The sequence below is a fragment of the Euprymna scolopes genome, chromosome 17 (genome assembly GCF_053919585.1).
Source record: "Euprymna scolopes isolate OS-2025 chromosome 17, ASM5391958v1, whole genome shotgun sequence".
Lineage (NCBI taxonomy): Eukaryota > Metazoa > Mollusca > Cephalopoda > Sepiida > Sepiolidae > Euprymna > Euprymna scolopes.
In genome coordinates, this window is record NC_136498.1 from 68,541,380 (window position 1) to 68,561,459 (window position 20,080).

The window sequence follows — 20,080 nt, forward strand, 5'->3', positions numbered from 1 at the left end:
TATTGTAATATATTGTTATTTTTGGTGCATATTTAGAATTATACAAAAAAAAAAAATACAGACAAATTTTTATGATGTAGGTACTAGTCACAGAACGAAGGTGTCATATTCAAAAAATTACGTAAATTAGTAAAGTATTTTTTTTTTATTAAGAAAATAAAATTTTATGATTTTTATTTAGTAAAATAGCATCGTCCATAAACTTCAGTAGTCAAATGGAATTATCGGGCTTTGAATGTTAACACATTCTAAAACAATATGGCCTCTCCTCACTTTCTCATAAAATTTAATTTTTTTTATTTAAAAAAAAAAAAAAAAAAATACTTAAATCAATTTATGTAATTTTTGTTGATTTCATGATGAGTGTGTAAGATCTGTTCGTATTTTTGTTATTTAAAATAACTAATTCTAAATAAGAACATTATTTTTAGCAATCAATTTTATTAGTATGAGTTAGCTCCCCTGAGCTTTTACAACAGTTTCTTCTCTATTTACATATCCATTATCATCCTACATTGAAATAATGTATTATATAAAATATATATGGTATTATAAAAATTGCTTAAATTATTTTGATAAATCTGAGTTGCCTAGAAGGATGAAATAACTGAGAATGTGTTCAATTTCATAATCTTAAAAAAGAAATAAAGTGGTGGAAGAATAGCTCTGTATTCAGTAAAGAAGAGTTATTTCTCTTTGATTCGCGCACAATAATACATTAAGTTATAAAAAGAAAGAAAAATTAAAAACACTACCAGTTATTTAGTGTTTGATATTTTTCTGCCTGTTAAGTCCATATGTTTCCTTAACTAAAGTCAGTTGCGTGACACAAGGAGTAATTTTTCAGACTCTCCTCTAAATAAAGAAGGACAACAAATGAAAAATAATGTTTTTATTTGTCTAATAAAGGTGTAGCAGGGTTTCAGAATTTAGCCGCTCTCAAGTAGTCTATAAGACAATTTGTCTGCGAGAATTGCCGCTGTAATTCTTCCCAAATTGAGACATTTTTGGTGTATAAGAGACGGAGTTGTTCACACAATTCAGTGTTTAAGCTGATCTCGTTGAAATGGAGCTGAAAAAAGAAAGAAAAATCTGTTTTCAAAAAATGTATTAACAGCATTTATAGATGAAACTTTTGTTCTTTATTAGTATTTGACTGACATACATGTCACGGAACAAAGATCACAAATTAAGTAATTTTTTGTTTTTTAAAGCAAGAAAATCAAATTTTATGACAAGCAAGACAGAAACAGTCTTCTATATCTATATATATATATAAAAGCGAAAATGTTGGTGTGTGTGTGTGTGTGCGCGCGCGTTTTCGTGTATGTTCGAGAAAGGCTTTTTCTGACACCTTCTCGTGGGTGTCGCTTCTTCTTAAAACTTTTATATCACATCTAAATCATAATATGTATGAGTTAACAATGGGGGGGTCACCTGTCTATTTAATTTTCCCGAGTTTCAAAAGATAAATATTCCACATATTTGGATCGCCACATATTGCTTTCACTTTTCAGTATAAAAAACAGCGAAACTGGATTCGAACCGGATGTAAACGTCACCGTCAACTATCCTGCAGTAAAACGATTTGACCTCATTAAAAAATTGCGGAATAGCGTGATGTTTGACATTCACTTTTTAATTGCTCTTACATTGACTGTCGCTGAAGGCTTCGGGTTCGAGCCGACCTGCCACCAAGCCCCCCCCCCCTTATTTTTTTCCTTCCATTTTTTTTAAGTCGCTGTCTTTTATTGTTTTTTTTTTTTATATTTAAACAGGGTTAAGTTTCCTTTTTGTTCTTCTTTCCCCCCCCCCCCCCAACGCACACACCTACAAGCACCCGGGCAACGCTAGTATCTATATATATATATATATATATATATATATATATAAAAGGCAAAATGTGTGTGATCATTTTATGTATGTCTTGCAAAGACTTTTTCACCGCAATTCTCAAGGGGCTTACTATATCTTAAAACTTTTTATATACCGTCTAAATCATAATATTGAGGATTTGCGAATGCACATCGTGTCTAGATTTATTTACATTGACTTTTATAAAAATCGTGCTATTTCGCCGTGTCGCCTGTTTGTTCGCCTTTTAAGTATAAATAAAGTGAAACTAAATTGAAACGTTGCATGTTCGCGGCTTTCATGTCGGAACGTCCAGAAAGCAATCAGCTTTTGATCAATGTGGAGTTTCTCCTTATATCAGACAATTGCTATCGCTTAGAAGTGTTTATATACCCCCTAGATAATAATATCTACGATTTGGGAATGTGCGTCACCTCTAGACTTATTTATGTCGACTTTTATGAGATTCGCGCTATTTAGCTGTGTCGCCTGTTTGTCCTGCGTTTTAGTATAAATAAAGTGAAAGTAAATTTGATCATTACGTGTTCTCGTGGCGGAATGTCCAAAAAGCAATCAGTTTTTGATCAATGTGGAGTTTCTCCTTATATCAGACAATTGCTATTAAATTTGGACAATCCCCTTTAAATGGGGAGCTGCCCCCCCCCATCATCTTGGGGAAGCGAAAACTAAAAATACTGCCACGTCATCGTAACGATCCTGCGATGACCTCATTTAGCGTCTTCCTGTCAATCAAACCTCTTTCACTCGCTTTATAAGCCTTAACTTAACACGCTAATCAATCACTCTCACTCGTGGTCGAGACGGTTGAGTGGTTGGCTTTTGTTTCCACCTTCGCGTCAAGGCTTCCGGGTTCAATCTCGCTTCCCGACCAAAACTATTTTTTTTTCTTTTACACCTTTAAACACCCGGGCAACGTTTTTTTTTTATTACTTCGCTTATTCTTATGACGAGTATGTAAATCGTAAAGTGTTTTCTGTATTTTTTTTTTTTTTTAAATCAAGTCAAATTCTAAATAAAAACTGAATTTTTTTTTTTTTAGAAAGCCATATCAAAAAGGGTGTTTATTTATTAAATTGTTTCACACATTTTTCAAACAAAATATGTATCCAATATCTGCATTCATAGTTACTCATGCAAAAGCTATGAACCTAGAATAGATTCCATAAAATACAAATGTGTTTGAGGATCTAAAAAATGAATCAACTCTCAAATCATCAGAACAGAAAGAAAATATCATATTCCAAACAGCACAAACTGATCGAGTAGTCCTATTTTTTATAAAGAAAATCATTTTTAAATAATTTTAAGTGATTAGTGGGAAAGGCTTATCCCACAAGTATAAATTATTGTCCTTTTGTTTCTTCAGGATGGCAATGCAAGATAGTCCTTCCCTACTTATTCATAAAATTACTTAATCAATTTAAATGATTTCTGGAATATGACATTTTCATTCTGTCACAGGTTTGTACATCATACAGGCTATTTTTTAATACAGGGGAAATTCTGGGTCCCCCTCTCTTAAAAAAAAAAAAAAAAACTTTTCAGAGGATTTGTGGGCAGAAAAGCAGTTTAAGTACAATCTTTATGTAATATCCTTTAAGTTATGAATAGAAAGTTTTTAAACCAATACATTTCATGTGAAAACATGTAATGTAAGTACATTCTGAAATTAGTATAAATTTAGAAAATTAAAAAGGAAAATAATTACAAGTGAAAAATGAAATATTCAGAGTTGAGCAATTTATTGAGTTTTATTGTATACTTGCAGGTGTGCCTGGCATTGCCTGGGTGTTTGGAGGTGTAAAAGAAAAAAAAAGTGATAGTACGCAGACAGGCTTGAACCTGTGATGCAAAGGTGGGGAAAAAAGTGAAAGAAAAGCTGATGCGACAGGAAGTGAAAAACGTTCAAATTAATTGGTATCAATCAAAAAGTTGACTTGAAATGAATAAGTTAAGAATCACGCAGGCTCAGAAATGAAGGTTGGATGCAGGCCAGTTTCTGCTGTATTTTGCTTCCCACGATGTTGGGGAAAACCAGCTCCCCCGAAAAAGGGGATGCTCTCCAAATGAATAGCAATTGTCTGCCCAACAATGATCAAAGTTAATTGCGTTTCTGGAGGTCCTGCTAGAAAACCAAGCGGCCTACTTTGCTTCGATTAGTTTCGCTTTATTTATACGAAAAAGATTAACGAACATGCGAAAGGACAGAATAGAGGGAATTTTATAAAAGTTGATCAAAATAAATGTAGAGACGATTGCAAATCGTAGATATAATCTAGGAAATGTGGTTGAGCATTTGTGCTGGCCTTTGTCTGCTATGCCAAAAGGTGGACCCTGGTAACTGAGCAAACCTAAAATTCATCAGCCGCCCATGCCTGCATCTGGAGAGGCAACTCCAGTTTCAACTGTAAAGCCACAGAAGGCGCTGCAATGCATCAGATGCAGAAAGCCATTGTCTCATGAGTCAGAAGGTTGCCATCATCATGTTTTTTTTTGTTTTTTTTTCCGTTAGGGGAATTATGGACCAGCATCACAAAAACAAATGGACATAGGATCAATGTACTGAATTAGACTAGTTTTTATTTTGCTTTTTACTTCATTTAATGGTAACTTTTTTCAGAGGAACTTCTCATGGGACGTGCATAACCAAGCATAAACCATTCGAATTGAAACAATGTGAGTTGTGGCTATAACCAAAATTTTTATGATAAAAAAGAAAATCTTAACTTTATTATATAGGAAAAACAAGATGAAACTAATTTTATCCTTACCTGCAGAAATAATCCAAGATAAGCTTGTGCTAATTCAAAATCTTGTTTTTTCTGCAACATGTGGTTGATCAAGTTTACAAACTGCAGCATCACCTGACTGGAACCTCCCTCACTGGGAGCCAAATTGCGTAACTCTAAATCAATTGAGGACGGACCCATTTCTTTCAGATTACGCAAGACATTATCAACTGTAAATGAAAAATGGAAACATGAAAATAATGGTTCTGAATTTTTGAAATGAGGATTGATAATTTCCTGTTCTCATCTTAAGTGTTATTCATGCAGCATTTCAGCCAATGTAACTTCTGACCATCTTTAGGTGTGTGTTGTCAGAATAAGTAGTAAGATTGTACATCAAAAAAAATAAAACAGAACAGGTTTAAGGTTCCTAAACTCAATAAAATTGTCTACAAGGACCCATGGCGTAATGGATAAAATTCAGTTCTAAGTGACACTCTTCTGGAGGTTGAAGGTTCAAGATTTAATCCTTAATGCGAGCAATAATAAAAATACAATTGCAAATTACTTAAGACTTCTATCCTGTTATGGCTGACGGAACAAAAACATGGTATCCTCACGGATTAAATAAAGGGTTCCATTCAAAATTCAGTGCAGATTCTCAGAGTTCAACAGAAAGATTAGACGTATTATTTGGATTCATTGGACTACTGTTCTCATCTTGAGTGTGATTTTCACAATATTTTGGTAGATGTAACCTCCGACCTTCTTCAGCTGTATCCGCAAGGACCTGTAGCTAGAGTACTTGGAAAAATCAATTGTAAAAAGCGATATTCTCTTGAAGGTTGCTAGTTCAATCCTCAGCGTGGGCGATTGAAAAATACAATTGCGAATTACTTAGGACTTCTATCCAGTCATGGCTGATGGAACAAGAGCATGCTACCCCCGTGAAGTAAATAAAGGATTCTGCTTGAAATTCCGTCCAAATTCCCGAGTTCGACAGAAACATTCCTAAGTTCGATAAGATACACCTGAAGAAGGTCGGAGGTTATATCGACCGAAACGTTGTGAAAATCACACTCAAGATGAGAATAGTAGTCCGATGAATCCAAATAATACAAATAACCAATCCTCATCTCAAAAATTCAGAAACGTCAAGGAAAGATCAAAGTTCTACAAGATATTTTATCATTAAAATTTAATTGCATATGATTTCAAAGGATCCAAGAATGTCTGAGTATTATGGATCTGTGTTGTGTCTCGGAAAATAGTTCCTTGAAATTTTGTGACAAGTTTTTGCCCAAATTCACTCATCTGTATCCATCATTTTAGACAAAAACATGTGTCAAGCTAGAAGTGTCAGTTATGAGGAAATTTATATCTTACTAACATTCACAGGCAACACAAATTAGAACAAATACATTGAGGAGCTACAAAAAAGATAGGCTCCCTCTACCATGCTAGAAAATGACTCTTACCAGAGAGTATCCTATACATTTACAAAGTCACAATTTGCCCAATTTGCATGGAGTATTGTTGTCACGGAACGTAAGGAGCTATTATTTTGGATTGTGGCTATCTATTTACATGGAATAAAAAATTCAACATATTATGTTAAAAAATATATACATGAAGAACGTTGGAGATTATATTGGTTGAAATGTGAAAATAACACCCAAGATGTGAATAATCGAAGCCATGTCCATTGCAGGAAGAAAATTATTTCGGCATTTTTTTTTATTATATTATGATAACTAAGAATAACAAAAAATATCCAAGAATAAATCAAAATATTGAATTTCAAGTACAAGTAATGGTATCTACTTAATTGTCATGTCACAGTATCCAAAGATTACGAAAAACAATATTAATGAAAACAGTTTTCAAGGATCAGTAGCAAAAATTGAGTTTTGCTAAATTGACCTAAGATTTTCAAAGTTTTCAGAAAATAATTGTCTCCTTGTTATGATTCAAACTCTCTGGTTTATTTATTTATTTTAAAGCAAAATTCAATTTTTGCTAATTGTCGTAAAAAACTATTTTTGGCACTTGTACAGTTTAATCAAGACAAAAAAAAAATGAAAATATTGAAAAAAGGTTAAATTGTACATATCCGTTTTGAACTGAAGATCTCGGAAAGAAAATTTCACTTAATTTGATCGAGTAGTTTTTTGTTTTGTTTTTTCACAGCGGAAAAACACGTTTTTATGACAGCCCGTTGAAGGTAGACATCTTGGAATTTTTTGAACACGCCACGGAGAGATAACTCAATTTAAAGTGCCAGTTCGCTTTAATACAAACTTTTCTTCCTAAAAATCAAACCTTTTGCTTGGTACCATAACAAATTGTTTTTTCGCTGTAGAAAAAATACTACTTGATAAAATTTAGTGAAATTTTTTTTTTTCAGAGAACTTTATTCCATAACGGATATATACAATTTACACGTTTTTTTTTTTTTTTTTGATATTTTCATTTTTTAACGTCTTGATTAAACTGTACGACCAACCTATTTTATTGATAATTAATTTTATACCTTATCATTTTTTTTGTAAATTTTGGATATGCTCATTACTGTGACATGATGATTAAGTCCATACCATTTGTGGTTTTACTTGAAATTCAATATTTCTAATTTCACTCCACTAACAAAGAAGCACCTATATTTCTTATCCAAAAATTTAAATAAAAAGAAATGATTAACATAAAAAATAATAAAAAAAAAGAGATGAAATTTACTTACAATCATTTTCCGTTTCTGCATTTTGAAGAAGGTTTCCAAATTCGGTTAAATTTAGTTTCAATCCAAATGATATACGAGAAGCCACCTAAAGGAGATAGATAGAAAGAAAAAGAAAACAATTAGTTGGAAAGATGAGGAATTTATAAAAGCAAAAGATTTTTTTGAAAAAAGTTAAATTAATATTGATAGCAGATATTTTTTTCTTTATATTTAGTATTATTGAGAAAACAAGATTCATATTTTAAAAGCAAAAAAAAAAAAAAAAAGAAGTGCTGTATATATATTTATAAGATCAAGTGGTTATGTGAAATAAACTTATTTTATTTTGACTTACATTTTGTTTAGTGCAAGTCTTGCCAGTGTTATACTGAGGAAAAGTCTCTTATTAATACTTACATAATTCTAGTTTAATTTTAAAACTGCATAAAAAATAGTCTTTTTCATTTGAAATGCTTTTTCTGAATACTTATTTTTTTTTTTAACTAGCAGGGTCTGTTTCTCGGCGTTACCCGAGAATGTATAAGAAATGTTAAGAGAAATGATATTATCAAATATTCTTTTTGAACTGCTAAGTACCCATGTACCAGAAGTATGGCACAAAGCCAGAACAGAGAATCTTCCTCCCATTAAACTATGATTGTGAGTCACCTAAAATAATAACTACAAATAGACTGCAGAAAAAATTAAAATAGATGTTATATATAAATTCAATGCCGAAAGAAATAAGTTTTGTTTATGTAAATTTATGAAAAATAAATGAAAATAAATTGCTGGCAGAATTGTTGTACTGTAACACCTAAATACAAATGAAAATATGATAACCTGGCACGAAAAGACATATTTCCAAAAGTGAAATTGTTCTGAACTTTAGTTGATTGAAGTATGTTTTTTTTTAACTTTTAAACTGCCTTTTAATTATCAGTAATGAATAGTTGTGATTGTATGACGTAAATAAAATGTTCTATGTGATATCTGTATATTTATAGGATAGCGTGTGTGTTATTTATTTTGTGTGTCACGCTTGCATCTGAGTAACTGTCATTTAATTGTTATTGACTTTCATTTCTTGTAATAATAAATAATTTTACCAAGAATTCTTCATAAGTTTTGGTTTCGATTATAGCTGATGCATCCAAGTCATATGGATATATTTTTTATTTTTGAAATCGCATCTTTATAATATACTAACAGGGGTGCCCAGCGTTGCCCAGGTGTTTGTATGTGTGTGTTGAGCAAAAAAAAAAAAAAAGTGGTAGTATGCAGGCAGGCTCGAACCCGTACCACAAAGGAGGGAAAAGAACGTGAAAAAAGAGTTTTTTTTTTTAAATATTTATAGAGAGAGGTGGGATTTAACTCAAAAACGTATGGTAATTATCATTTTGTAAAGGGGAAAACTTTCCTATTTTATGAAGTATAGAGATAAAATGTTATAATCAAAATTTTTTACTCTTTGAAATTTTTTTTAGAATATATATTTTAAAGTTAACATGAAAAAATAATCTTTACTTTAAAATGTTTTTAATATTTTTTTTTTAACTTTAAAATGTTTTCTTAAATATTTTGTAATAAAAATATATATTTTTAGTCTTCACATTGAGATGTTTTTTTTTTAATGTTTACATGAAAAATAGCCTTTACTTGTAAATGTTTTTTTATTACACATCATAAAAAAACCATTGAACAAAGAATATCCCAATGAAATCAACTTTCATTTGCCGATGCCTAAAAAAATATTTTTTTATAACATTTTATCTATATATCTATAAAAGTGAAATTGTGTGTGTCTGTGTGTGTACATTTCCCTACCAAACTACTCTGACAATTTTCAGTCTACAGACTCGAGATTTAATATAAGGAGTATTGAGATTTGGGAAATAATTTAACTGTAATGTGAACAGGCATCATACTGCTTAACTTTTTACATAATGTCTCTGTAGACATAACCTCAAATAGTAGCCCTTTATTACCAAGTGGCACTGTGCCTTGTTTGGGATGAATAAGAGTTAAAAAAAAAACACCATTTCTTAACATATTTTTATCAAATTTATCAAGAAAATTAATCAGGGTTTAATTGCAAAGTGTTTCTTTGTTATAAGCGCGAAATGCAAAATATTGAATTTCAAAAGGAACCAATGGTATCTACTTAATTGTGATGTCATTGTAATGAACATATCCAAAAATTATGAAAAACAATAAGGTAGAAAATAATTTATTAATGAAAATAGTTTTCAAAGACAAAAATTCAGTTATGCTAAAAAAGAAATTGGAGAGTTCGAATTGTAACAAGGGAGGTAATTATTTTCTGAAAAAAAAAAAAAAAAAAAAAAAAACTAAAAAATCTTAGGCCAATTTAGCAAAACTCAATTTTCACTAATTGTCTTTAAAAAAAAAACTGTTTTCATTAATAATTAAATTTTCTACCTTATAGTTTTACATAATTTTTGGATATGTCCATTACTGTGACGTGACAACTAAGTAAATACCATGTATTTTACTTGAAATTCAATAATTCAATTTTTGCGTTAATAAAGAAACACCAACTGCGATAATGGCATTGGCAAACCATATTGAAATTCCATCTTCATACTAATACCATACACAACTTTATTTGCCTATGTCTCCGCAACACATTTAATAAAAGGTATTTCAAATATGATGAACCGACCTTGGGAATAATTTAGCTCATATATGTATGTTAACACTTACCTTGTTATTTTCTATGATATCTTTTTGCGGAGCGAATTTCAACTTCAGGCCTGGAATTGTTGGCAGGAAAAATGGTGCTGACTTTAATTTCTTTGGTGGCATCTTTGGTTTATTCCTCAACTGAAAAAGATTTAAAAGTCAAATTGTTTTTTTGTTTTTTTTTTACAGTTGAAGAGTGTGAAAGTTTTGAAGATGGAGGTAAAATAAGAATAATATTTATCCTTTGGAAACTGATATACGAAAAAAAAAAGGTTAATTTGAAATGGCCTTTACTAAACTTCTGTAGATACTGCTTTAAAAAATATTTGTTCTAGAGCTACGATTCAAGCATGGGTTATGTCCCCTTGGCTTGAGTGATATTCAGTTGAATTAATGAATAAGTAAATTAACTGAGCTTTTTGGTCTGAAATGTTACTTACACGTATGATGTCCAAGTTTAAAAGGTTTTGCCAGCGAGATGATGGCAACAAAGACAATGTGATTAGTTCATTGCTGATCTGTTCAGGAGATTTGTAAGGTGACGATAAAGAATCCAGTTCTTCTGGCGAATATTCATCATCAGATTCAGCTGCAAATAAATTATACATTTTTTATTATTTGAATATCATAAAAAGTTTGTATTGAAATACATTTTTTTATTTGAATTTGTCATAACAATTGTATTGAAATATACCTTTTTTATTATTTCAATCTGTCATAAACACATCTTTTTCATTATTTGAATGGGTCATAAAAAATTGTATTGAAATACATCTTTATTATTTGAATGTGTCATAAATACATCTTTTTTATTTGAATCTGTCATAAAAATTATAATGAAATATATTTTTCATTATTTGAATCTGTTAAAAAATTGTATTGAAATACATTTTTTAAATTATTTTAATCTGCCATAAACACATCTTTTTTATTATTTAAATCTATCATAAATTGTATTTATAAATAATCTTTTTTTATTAATTGACACCCAAATCATTTTTTTAAAATCTTTTGAAATCAGTACTATATATTAAGAACAATATAATATTCAATAGAGATATTAGCTCTGGAATAATAAATATGGAATTTGCATGAATTAAAATATATTTAAGCGTATTTTACAATCGGGCAATGTAAGTCCTCCCCTCTCGTCCCCAGTTTAAAACAATTCTTAGTGCTTATTTATATTAACAGAAAAAATTATATTTATCAATGAAAGACATTAGTTTACACTAAAGATTACAACAAATAAGAAAGCAAAGTTTTAATAAAAAATAACATTACTTTACTATTCAGATTCAACGCAAAACAAAGCTACATGGTATCTTTATATAAGAAGAACGGAGATAATCTTGGCTTGATGGGAATGTTGTTTGGAGTTTGTGGACTACAAATAGTAAAATTTTATTGTTTTTATTAAAATTCTACTCAATCATTTTTGGTGTGCACTCATATTTTTCACTAATAAGTAAGTATATGTATAAGTTTTCTTGAAGTAAGTATATCTATAAGTTTTCTTATCAATTCTAATTATTCCCAAGTCACATTTAGGTAAAAATGCACTTTCATATAAATAATTGAATTCATTCAAAACGTATCGCAAAAACAAATAAAATAACATCTATGTAAATCGAGATATATTCAAAGTCATGCGAGACGGTCCAGTGGTAAGAGTTTAGGCTTCTTACCGTGAGGTTCTGATTTTGAATATCGCTAGATTCAGCCACTCTGATGAGTCATAGACGACGAAACACGGTTCAGTGGATAATTATATTTTATATTTTAAAAACAATATATATGCAGCTCTCCATTTGGGGGTACCAAATTGGTCAGAGGGAAAATTATTCCCAACTCGTATAATAATTGAATTCATCACAAAAATAAAAACAAATAAAATAACATCTACTTAAGTTTTCTTGTTATTTTTATTTTCAACTGCCATATTTTGCATGAATCTCAATATAAATAAATTTTTTTTCTAGGTTCATTTAGAAAGAAAAAAAAATATTGAGATTGTCGGAAATGTTGATGCTTTGTCAGTTTTATTACATACAAAATGGTGTCTTTCCTTACTCAACGCTTTCTTAATAACTTACCTTGAGCTTTACAGCTAGTAGTGGGAGTCTCGATTAAGATAGGGGTGAAGTCATCAGGAAGGGCTTGCAATGGAACATGATCGTATAGGGTCTTGTTGGACCACAAATAGATTCCAATGTCGTCAACATGAGATGTAGCAAGGAACTCGCCAGTGGGAGACATGCTCAGTGAAGATATTGGAGTGTCCACCTCAAAACAATCTATCAATCTGAAAATATAAATAAAATATATAAAAGCATTTCAATGTTAAGAAATGTTTTTACTTACATTATTTTAAACTCGTAATTCAATGCTTCATTCTTCAATTTTAGAATATCTAATTTCCACTTATTTACAAATGAAACTTGTTTATTATGATTCCACGGGCATTTCTTGTTAAAAGCAATAATCCTATTTTGATATTTAATGACTATATATTTTCTAAACCAATCAAAGATGATTTGACACGGAATTTCAAACGTTTGTGATACCTATAGAACATGACGTTTCTGAATTTTTTAGATGAGGATTGGTTATTTGTATTATTATTCATCGGACTACTGTTCTCATCTTGAGTGTGATTTTCACAACGTTTCGGTCGATATAACCTCTGACCTTCTTCAGGTGTATCTTGTCGTACTCAAGTATGTTTCTGTTGAACTCGGGAATTTTGACGGAATTTCGAGCAGAACCTTTTATTTACTTCACGGGGGTAGCATGCTCTTGTTTCATCAGCCATGACTGGATAGAGGTCCTAAGTAATTCGCAAATGTATATTTCGGTCGCCCACACCGAAGATATTTCTAGTTGTAAATATCACCATTTATTACTAATTATTACTATATATTAATATATATCTATCTCTATATATAAAGTATATAAATAAGTATATATAAAGTATATATCTAATTATTACTATATATTAATATATATCTATCTTTATACTTATCCTCAATCCCCAGTGTGGGCAACCGAAAAATACATTAGCGAATTACTTAGGACCTCTATCTGGTCATGATTGACGGAACAAGAGCACGCTACCTCCATTAAGTAAATAAAGGGTTCCGCTCAGAATTCAGTCCAAATTCCCGAGTTCGACAGAAACATTCCCGAGTTCGACAAGATACACCTGAAGAAAATCGGAGGTTATATCGACCGAAACGTTGTGAAAATCACACTCAAGATGAGAGCAGTAGTCCAATGAATAATACAAATAACCTATAGAAAATATTGTGTTTTTGATTTTCACACAAAAATAAATTTTTTAAAAAATAAAAAAGATATAATTAAACAGAAGCTCAATTATTTTTAACAATGTTTGTTTAAATGAAAAAATGCTACCTAAATACACACAATTCACATATATATATATATATATATATATATATAAACAATAGAAAGTTAAATTCCAGTAACTATGTCTTTATTGATTTGGAAAAAAAAAAGGATCCTGTTCTTAATAGACAACATGGCTCATCAGCTTGACTAGACCTTTATATCTTGTGCGTCTCATGTCCATGCTTGTCAAATGTGTTTAGGTAGCTGGAAGGGATTGTCTACTCATCAAAAAAAATAAATGACATGTTTAATGAGGTTAAGTTTTGATTGGACGATCTTAATCTGTCTGGTTTCTTAGTTCACTTTACAGTCCCGACGAAACGTTGGTTCATCCGAATAGACTCTTTCTAAGACCATCTACTAGTTGACCAGTTGTGTACAAATCCCAAGGGCGATAGGAACCTTCTATCATATCTGAAAGTAACACAATGTTCAATGAACAAGATCAGAAATGTGCCACTGTACAACTCAAAATGCAATTCCGAACAGTTCAACGTTTGAGGGCACAGCTCAACAAAGTGTCCGGTCACAGTTATGGTCTTTGGTGTGGTTTTAAGTGAGGGCCACATCTTTGAAGTCAGCTTGAAAATCAACAACAAAGTGTACTTGAATGTGCTGAAGAGTGTGTGGTGATCCTCTGGTGCAATAAGGTGGTTGCTGGCAGACTCTGGGTGTGGCAGCAGGACTCGGTGCTGGCCCACAAGTCCAAAGAGACCCAGGCTTGGCTTCAGAAGGAGTGCTACGACTTTGTACCCTTCTTTCACTGACCCCCTCCTACCCTGACTTGAACCCACTGGACTACTTTGTTTGGTCATACATTGAGAACATCACCAACATGACCTCCCACAACACCAAATCCAGCCCAATCGACATGTAGAAAAAGCATGCTCCCAGTTCCAGACCCATATTGAGATGGTGCTTGAGGCTGAAGGCGGTTACATTGAATAGATGTCAGCTCTACTACATAATCAAGTTACCGGAATTGATATTTTTAATAAAAGTTTTTAAATAAAGCTGTAGTGTTGTTTTTTTTAGGGCAACAAATTTACCGTTCTACCCTGTATATATATATATATATATATATATATATAGAATTTTATATGCTAACGTATCAGAGTAGTTCTTAAGAGTAAGATTTTAATATTATTATTACACTTATTATGTTTTTAACTTATGTATTAGGGAAATAGTAACTGGATTGTGTTTATATTTTGTTATTGGGGAAGTGGTATTTTCCACCAGAGAAACATGAATTTAAAAGCTATCCTGTTTTTAAATCTCTGAAACAGCTAAATGGTAAACAGTTGATGATCTCAGTTTTCTATTTAACAAATTTAAATTAAGGTTTGTTGCTTTTTTTTTTCATTGTTATATAGTTGGATTCTTTTTTTGTAATTGTGAATTTTCTAGCAATCAGTCAACTTATGCAACTGTTAAGTCTGCGATATGTTACTTACAATACCATGACTGAGGTTTATGTAGATTGGTTGGTTGTTTTTGTTTTACGGCATATCAACCCTTTTCAGGTTATTTAATGCCAAATCCAGTGATTTTGAAGAACAATTTTTTAATAGAGTATATTTGATTTTTTTTAAGTCGGTTTCTATTTAACCCATAGTTGGGACCCTAACAAGTACTACCAGTCCAGACCAGAGTGGACCTGGGAGCAATGGCAATTAAAGGGTGGCTCCACACTCCCCAAAGCCTGCAAGCTGGGGCCCTCACCATCGGATATAGTTTAAGATCATATCCAGGACCGAGGTTTATGTAGAAGACCAGAATACCATGCTCTGTCAAACGCCTTTGAAGTGTCAAGAAGATTAGCCCTACTTTCTCCTGAACTATCCATAAAATTGTTACCAGACTTAAAAGATTAGTTGTTAAAAGAAAACCACGGGATTCACATTCAGCATTACTAAAAGAAGCCTATACTTTCTAGTAGTAGACATATTCATATGCAACCAAATAAAGCAATACAATTAAATAAATAATATTTTGGTATAAAGTAGAAACAAAAAATTAAACTTACTTTCCAGAAGGAAGATCCCACGTTCTTACAAGGGAATCCATAGATGAGGTAATCAACCATCGAGCATCAGAACTAAAAGCCTGAAATGATTTATACAAAGAAAAAAAGGTTATTTTCAAATTAAAATGCCCATTATTATTATTATTTTCTTTTTTTTTGCTAGTATTATAGTAAATTAAAATGTTTAAATTCTATAAACATTTTGCGAGCTTTTAAGAATTTTTCAGGAAATTGTTTCCAATTCAGAATAAGAAATTCCAATATATTTATACTGTTTTTCACCCTCAAATAAGACATACTTCCACTTAGACATAAGGAGCTACTATTGTCTAACAAGGACTGTGGGGAGTTGAGCAACGCGATACCTGTTTACATTACATTTAAACTTCGGCATGTTAGTACAATAAAGAAAGCAGGAAATAGGGAGGGAATTTTAAAGTCTAACAGTCAAAGGAAAGAAACTATAAGAGTAAAAGGCTTCCTGGCATGTAGGAACCTCAACAGTGAAGGGGTGGGAATATGCTGTTTGTTGGGTTAGTTGGGAGTATGTACATCAAGGGGGGCACAAGTACTATGAGTTCATTCCATTAAACTAGCAGTAAAACAGGCACAGGGATGCAACAATGTAATGATGGGACAGGTTGGAGCTTGACCGAGAGAGTGGAACCTATTAGATTTAAGATTTTTTTTTTTTTTTAGGCCCTGTCTAAAAGTGAGAGACTAGTGGCAGAGGTACCAGACCTTATTAGTGATAGAGCATCCATTGCTCTAAGTTTGAAGTGTGTCGACATAGAATTAATGGTACATGGTGACTGTCAGTTTCTCACTTGCTGATAAAATTTACATATCATTTATTTAAATTGTACAGTCCGTGCTTCAGCCCATCCCATTGCTGAAATGTTGTATCTCTCCTTGTTTTACAGCTACTTCAACAACTACTTCAATGTAATATAATTAAATGAACTTGCTGCACTTGTGCCCGCTCAACATAAATACTCCCAACCAACCCAATAAGCAACAAAATCACTCCCCTCCAACAGTAGAAGGGTTTCCAGGTGCTGGAAGGCTATCTACACTAATAGCTTATTTCCTCAGACCACTTGCCTTTAGAATTCCTTACCTGCTCCCCATCTCCAACTATACCAACATACATAAATTTAAATGTAAAGTGAACAAGTATCTTGGGTTATAGTCAGCTAACATACTTCCTAACTTCCAGTATGGCTGATAACAGAAGCGGTGACAAGTTCTTTGCTTTTTTTCTTTCACACCTATATTTCCTCTGTGCATGTATTATGTTTTTCTGATGATTATTTTTTTTTTTAATTCAATAATCATTGGAAAATTTTTTTGGTCTTATTTTAATTAAGAATTATTGAAATAATTTTTTTTTTTTTTTTTTGAATAATTATTGAAAACACTTTTTGTGCTCTTTTTTTTTTTTTTTTTTAAAAAGAACTATGGAAAACACTTTAAAATCTTAAAACTATTTTGGGAATATTATGCATGGATATGTTTTTTTAATGATGTTTGAAATTTTGTTATTTTGATTTCAATAATTTTATTTTTATACTTTCATAAACATATATTTAGTATACAAATCCCAATAAAAACTTTTATTTTTAAAATTAAAAAAAAAAAAAAATGTAGTTCTATAATTCCATAAACATATTTCTTATAAAATTTCAAATAAAATAAAAACTTTTGTTTTTAATTTTATTATTAAAAGTGCAAATAAAGACTAATTGTGTTACTTTTATCTTTTTATAATTTTGTTAATTTTAATTGTATATTTTTTAATAATGTCCTTTTCTTATATTTTATTTCAATAAATTGCTTCACAAACAAAAGTGAAGGAACTGATTTGCCTTGTCACCGCTTCCAGAAGTTAGGAAGTACATTAGCTGATTATAACCGCATCTGCAAAACTCTCCACTTAACCAAAGAATGGCTGTCTTGTCAGTTGTTTTGAAAGCAATGTAAAAAAAAAAAAAAAAATAATAATAATAAACAAAACAAATACAAAACAAAGAGCGATAACTCAATTCAAGCTTACAAGATTTATGTGGTAATACCTATGAATTCCCATTAATCACTTAAAAATGATTTTCTTTATAAAAATAAAAGTATTTAATCAATTTATGTGATTTTGGAATATGATATTTTTTATTTTGTCACAGATTTTTATTTTTTAATATAAGAGGGGAATTCTGGACAAGAACTAAAAAAACAAAAAAACAAACTTACCATATCTGTGATTTGATGCCGATGTCCAGAAAACACACGGATCACATGTTTTGTTGCTAAGTCAACCACAACTACTGATAAATCATCCAGAGAAACAGCAAGCAGATCACTAGATTTTGTATTAGAAAAGAAAAGTTTTAGTTGTGTTTTTAGCAAGGAAAAGTCAACAGGTACAAAGAAACAATATATAGACTGGTTTTCAATAATATATGAATCAAAATTAAACTATTTAAAGTTTTTACTGATATTGTTTAAAAAATACCCGTCCCCACACCAGTTTTGTTTAGTAATTTGAATTTATATCAATTTTCTATATTATTTCTGTCCCACTTTTTTAAAGGAATTACTGGACTGACCTGGCTGAAATTTTGTATAGATCTTTACTATGATAAGGTGGAGCAAACTATATACTATGGTATCCATTTGATGCACAGTTAGGAATTAATAGTTATCTATTTAATGCAAAAATGAGCACAAATATAACTATATGCAACAATCAATTTAGAAAAAACACTCATTCTACGTCAATGGGCTATAACTTTTGCCTGCTTTTTAATGGGCTAATAAATTTTTTGTTTTATATATATATATATATATATATATATATATATATATAATATATATATACTAGAGTAGAGAGTTTGATTCTTGAATAGTTCAGATTAATAGCTTCCTTCCTACAAAAATCAATGTTTGATTAAGATTCATCATTTTGTTGCGCAGAACATTGGTCTATCTTCTAAAGAACTCAAAAATGTATTTCGACTCAATTTCTTTCCAAAAATATTTTATCTGCCTTGGAATTAAAAAAAAATAGACACATGGTTACCATCTTTTTTGGAGATGGGGTGGTAGCAATGTAGTATTTTTTTTTCTTTTTACCTAGGAGTCACCACTTATCAAGGCCCAGAGGCCACTCGAGGATAAGGGTTAAAGAGTGTACAGTAGTCAATGGGACAATATCATAGTAATCATTGGTAGTGGAAATTTGGTAAACTGGATTACTTAAAGAGACAGCTCATCAAGAACTTGTTTATGTTGGACTTGAAGCCGACCATATTGTAGTCAGCTGGAAAGCAAGTAAATGGAACAGAGTTCCACAGGCATGCAGTTATAAGAAAGAAGTTTTGTTCATGGACTCTAGGTTTAGGCAAAATTATTTTTAGTGGTTTCAACTAGTGATTTTTGTGAAAGTCAGGCCAGGAGGACCATAGATTGGAGCTCAGATGAGCATTTGCCATGAAAATAACAATAAAGCAGAGATAGGTTCACAACGTCTCTTCTGTGGGGAAAGAGGTTGCAGGGAAGAAAAAAGGACATCCCCCACTATGCTATGGAGTCTATTTTGAACTCTGTCAAGGTAGGATATAGTGCTTCTAGCAGCTGCTTCCCAGATGTGACAACAGTACTCCATCCTTGGACGTACCTGGCTTTTATATTGGTAGAGATTTTTTTTTTTTTTTTTACATAGGCGTCACCACTTATCAAGGCTGAGAAGCCACTCAAGGATAAGGGTTAAAGAGTGTACAGTAGTCAAAAAGACAAAAAAAAAAGGATGGGGGAAATTATTGATAGTGTTTTCAGCTAGACGAGTGTTTCTTGTGAAAGTTTGGCGAGGGGGGCCATAGATTGAAGCTCAGTCGAACACCTTCCATGAAAATTGCATCAACAGTGAGATATCTACTGGAGCGGTAGAACAATCCTACTATTTTTCCAGTGACCTTGGCAATGGGTTTGATGTACATGTTCCATTTTAGATCAGGAGTAAAGGTCAGACCCAGAAGTTTGTCAAAACATGGAGCCTTCCCAAAACAAGAGCCATTCATTTCAATTGATGCCAGACAGGGATCAGAGCATTGATGATGTAAAGATAGAAGCTTGGTTTTAGATGCATTAAAATTAACCAGCCACCTCTTTCCCCATTGTACCACGTGCTCAAGATCAGAGAGTATCTGTACTGTCGATATGGTACAATCCTCCCAGTCATTACTTCCTTTTTCAAAAGGCAATGTAGTATATGTTTGTCATGATACTATTCTCCCACATATTACTTAATCATCCCAACCATTACCACCACCTTTTTTATCCAATAAAAATCTAACTAATTAACATTGCACAATAAATAGCCAAGTGAAATAGCTCAGTGTCAGACTGAAGGTCTAAATGCTCAGTTTTCAATCACTAGTCTCAGCATCCACTTTTTTCATTTTTTTTTTTGTTGGAAATTTATTATTTACTATGAATACACTGTTCATTATTTGCTATGATTATTAAATTAAAAAATTGCAATAGTGTTAAGTTTGAAAACAATGCATTTCTATTTCTTCATAAATTAGTCAGATTTCTTACAGATTTTGTTAT

At 31.4% G+C, this 20,080-nt stretch overlaps 1 protein-coding gene across 2 annotated transcripts in view; it reads right to left on the reverse strand.

Annotated features, from left to right (window-relative positions):
- Window positions 1-877: 877 nt before the first annotated feature.
- Window positions 878-20,080, reverse strand: part of LOC145296774 (WD repeat-containing protein 36-like) — a 62,258-nt gene continuing 43,055 nt past the window's right edge. For both annotated transcript variants that reach the window (XM_080142830.1, XM_080142831.1), the window contains exons 13-20: window positions 17,720-17,828; window positions 15,473-15,552; window positions 12,126-12,334; window positions 10,470-10,618; window positions 10,051-10,170; window positions 7,345-7,429; window positions 4,647-4,834; window positions 878-1,072 (exon numbers count right to left, since the gene is read on the reverse strand). In XM_080142830.1, the coding sequence (XP_079998956.1) occupies window positions 923-1,072; window positions 4,647-4,834; window positions 7,345-7,429; window positions 10,051-10,170; window positions 10,470-10,618; window positions 12,126-12,334; window positions 15,473-15,552; window positions 17,720-17,828 (1,090 nt within the window). In that variant the 3' untranslated portion in view covers window positions 878-922. The remainder of the gene's footprint in view (window positions 1,073-4,646; window positions 4,835-7,344; window positions 7,430-10,050; window positions 10,171-10,469; window positions 10,619-12,125; window positions 12,335-15,472; window positions 15,553-17,719; window positions 17,829-20,080) is intronic.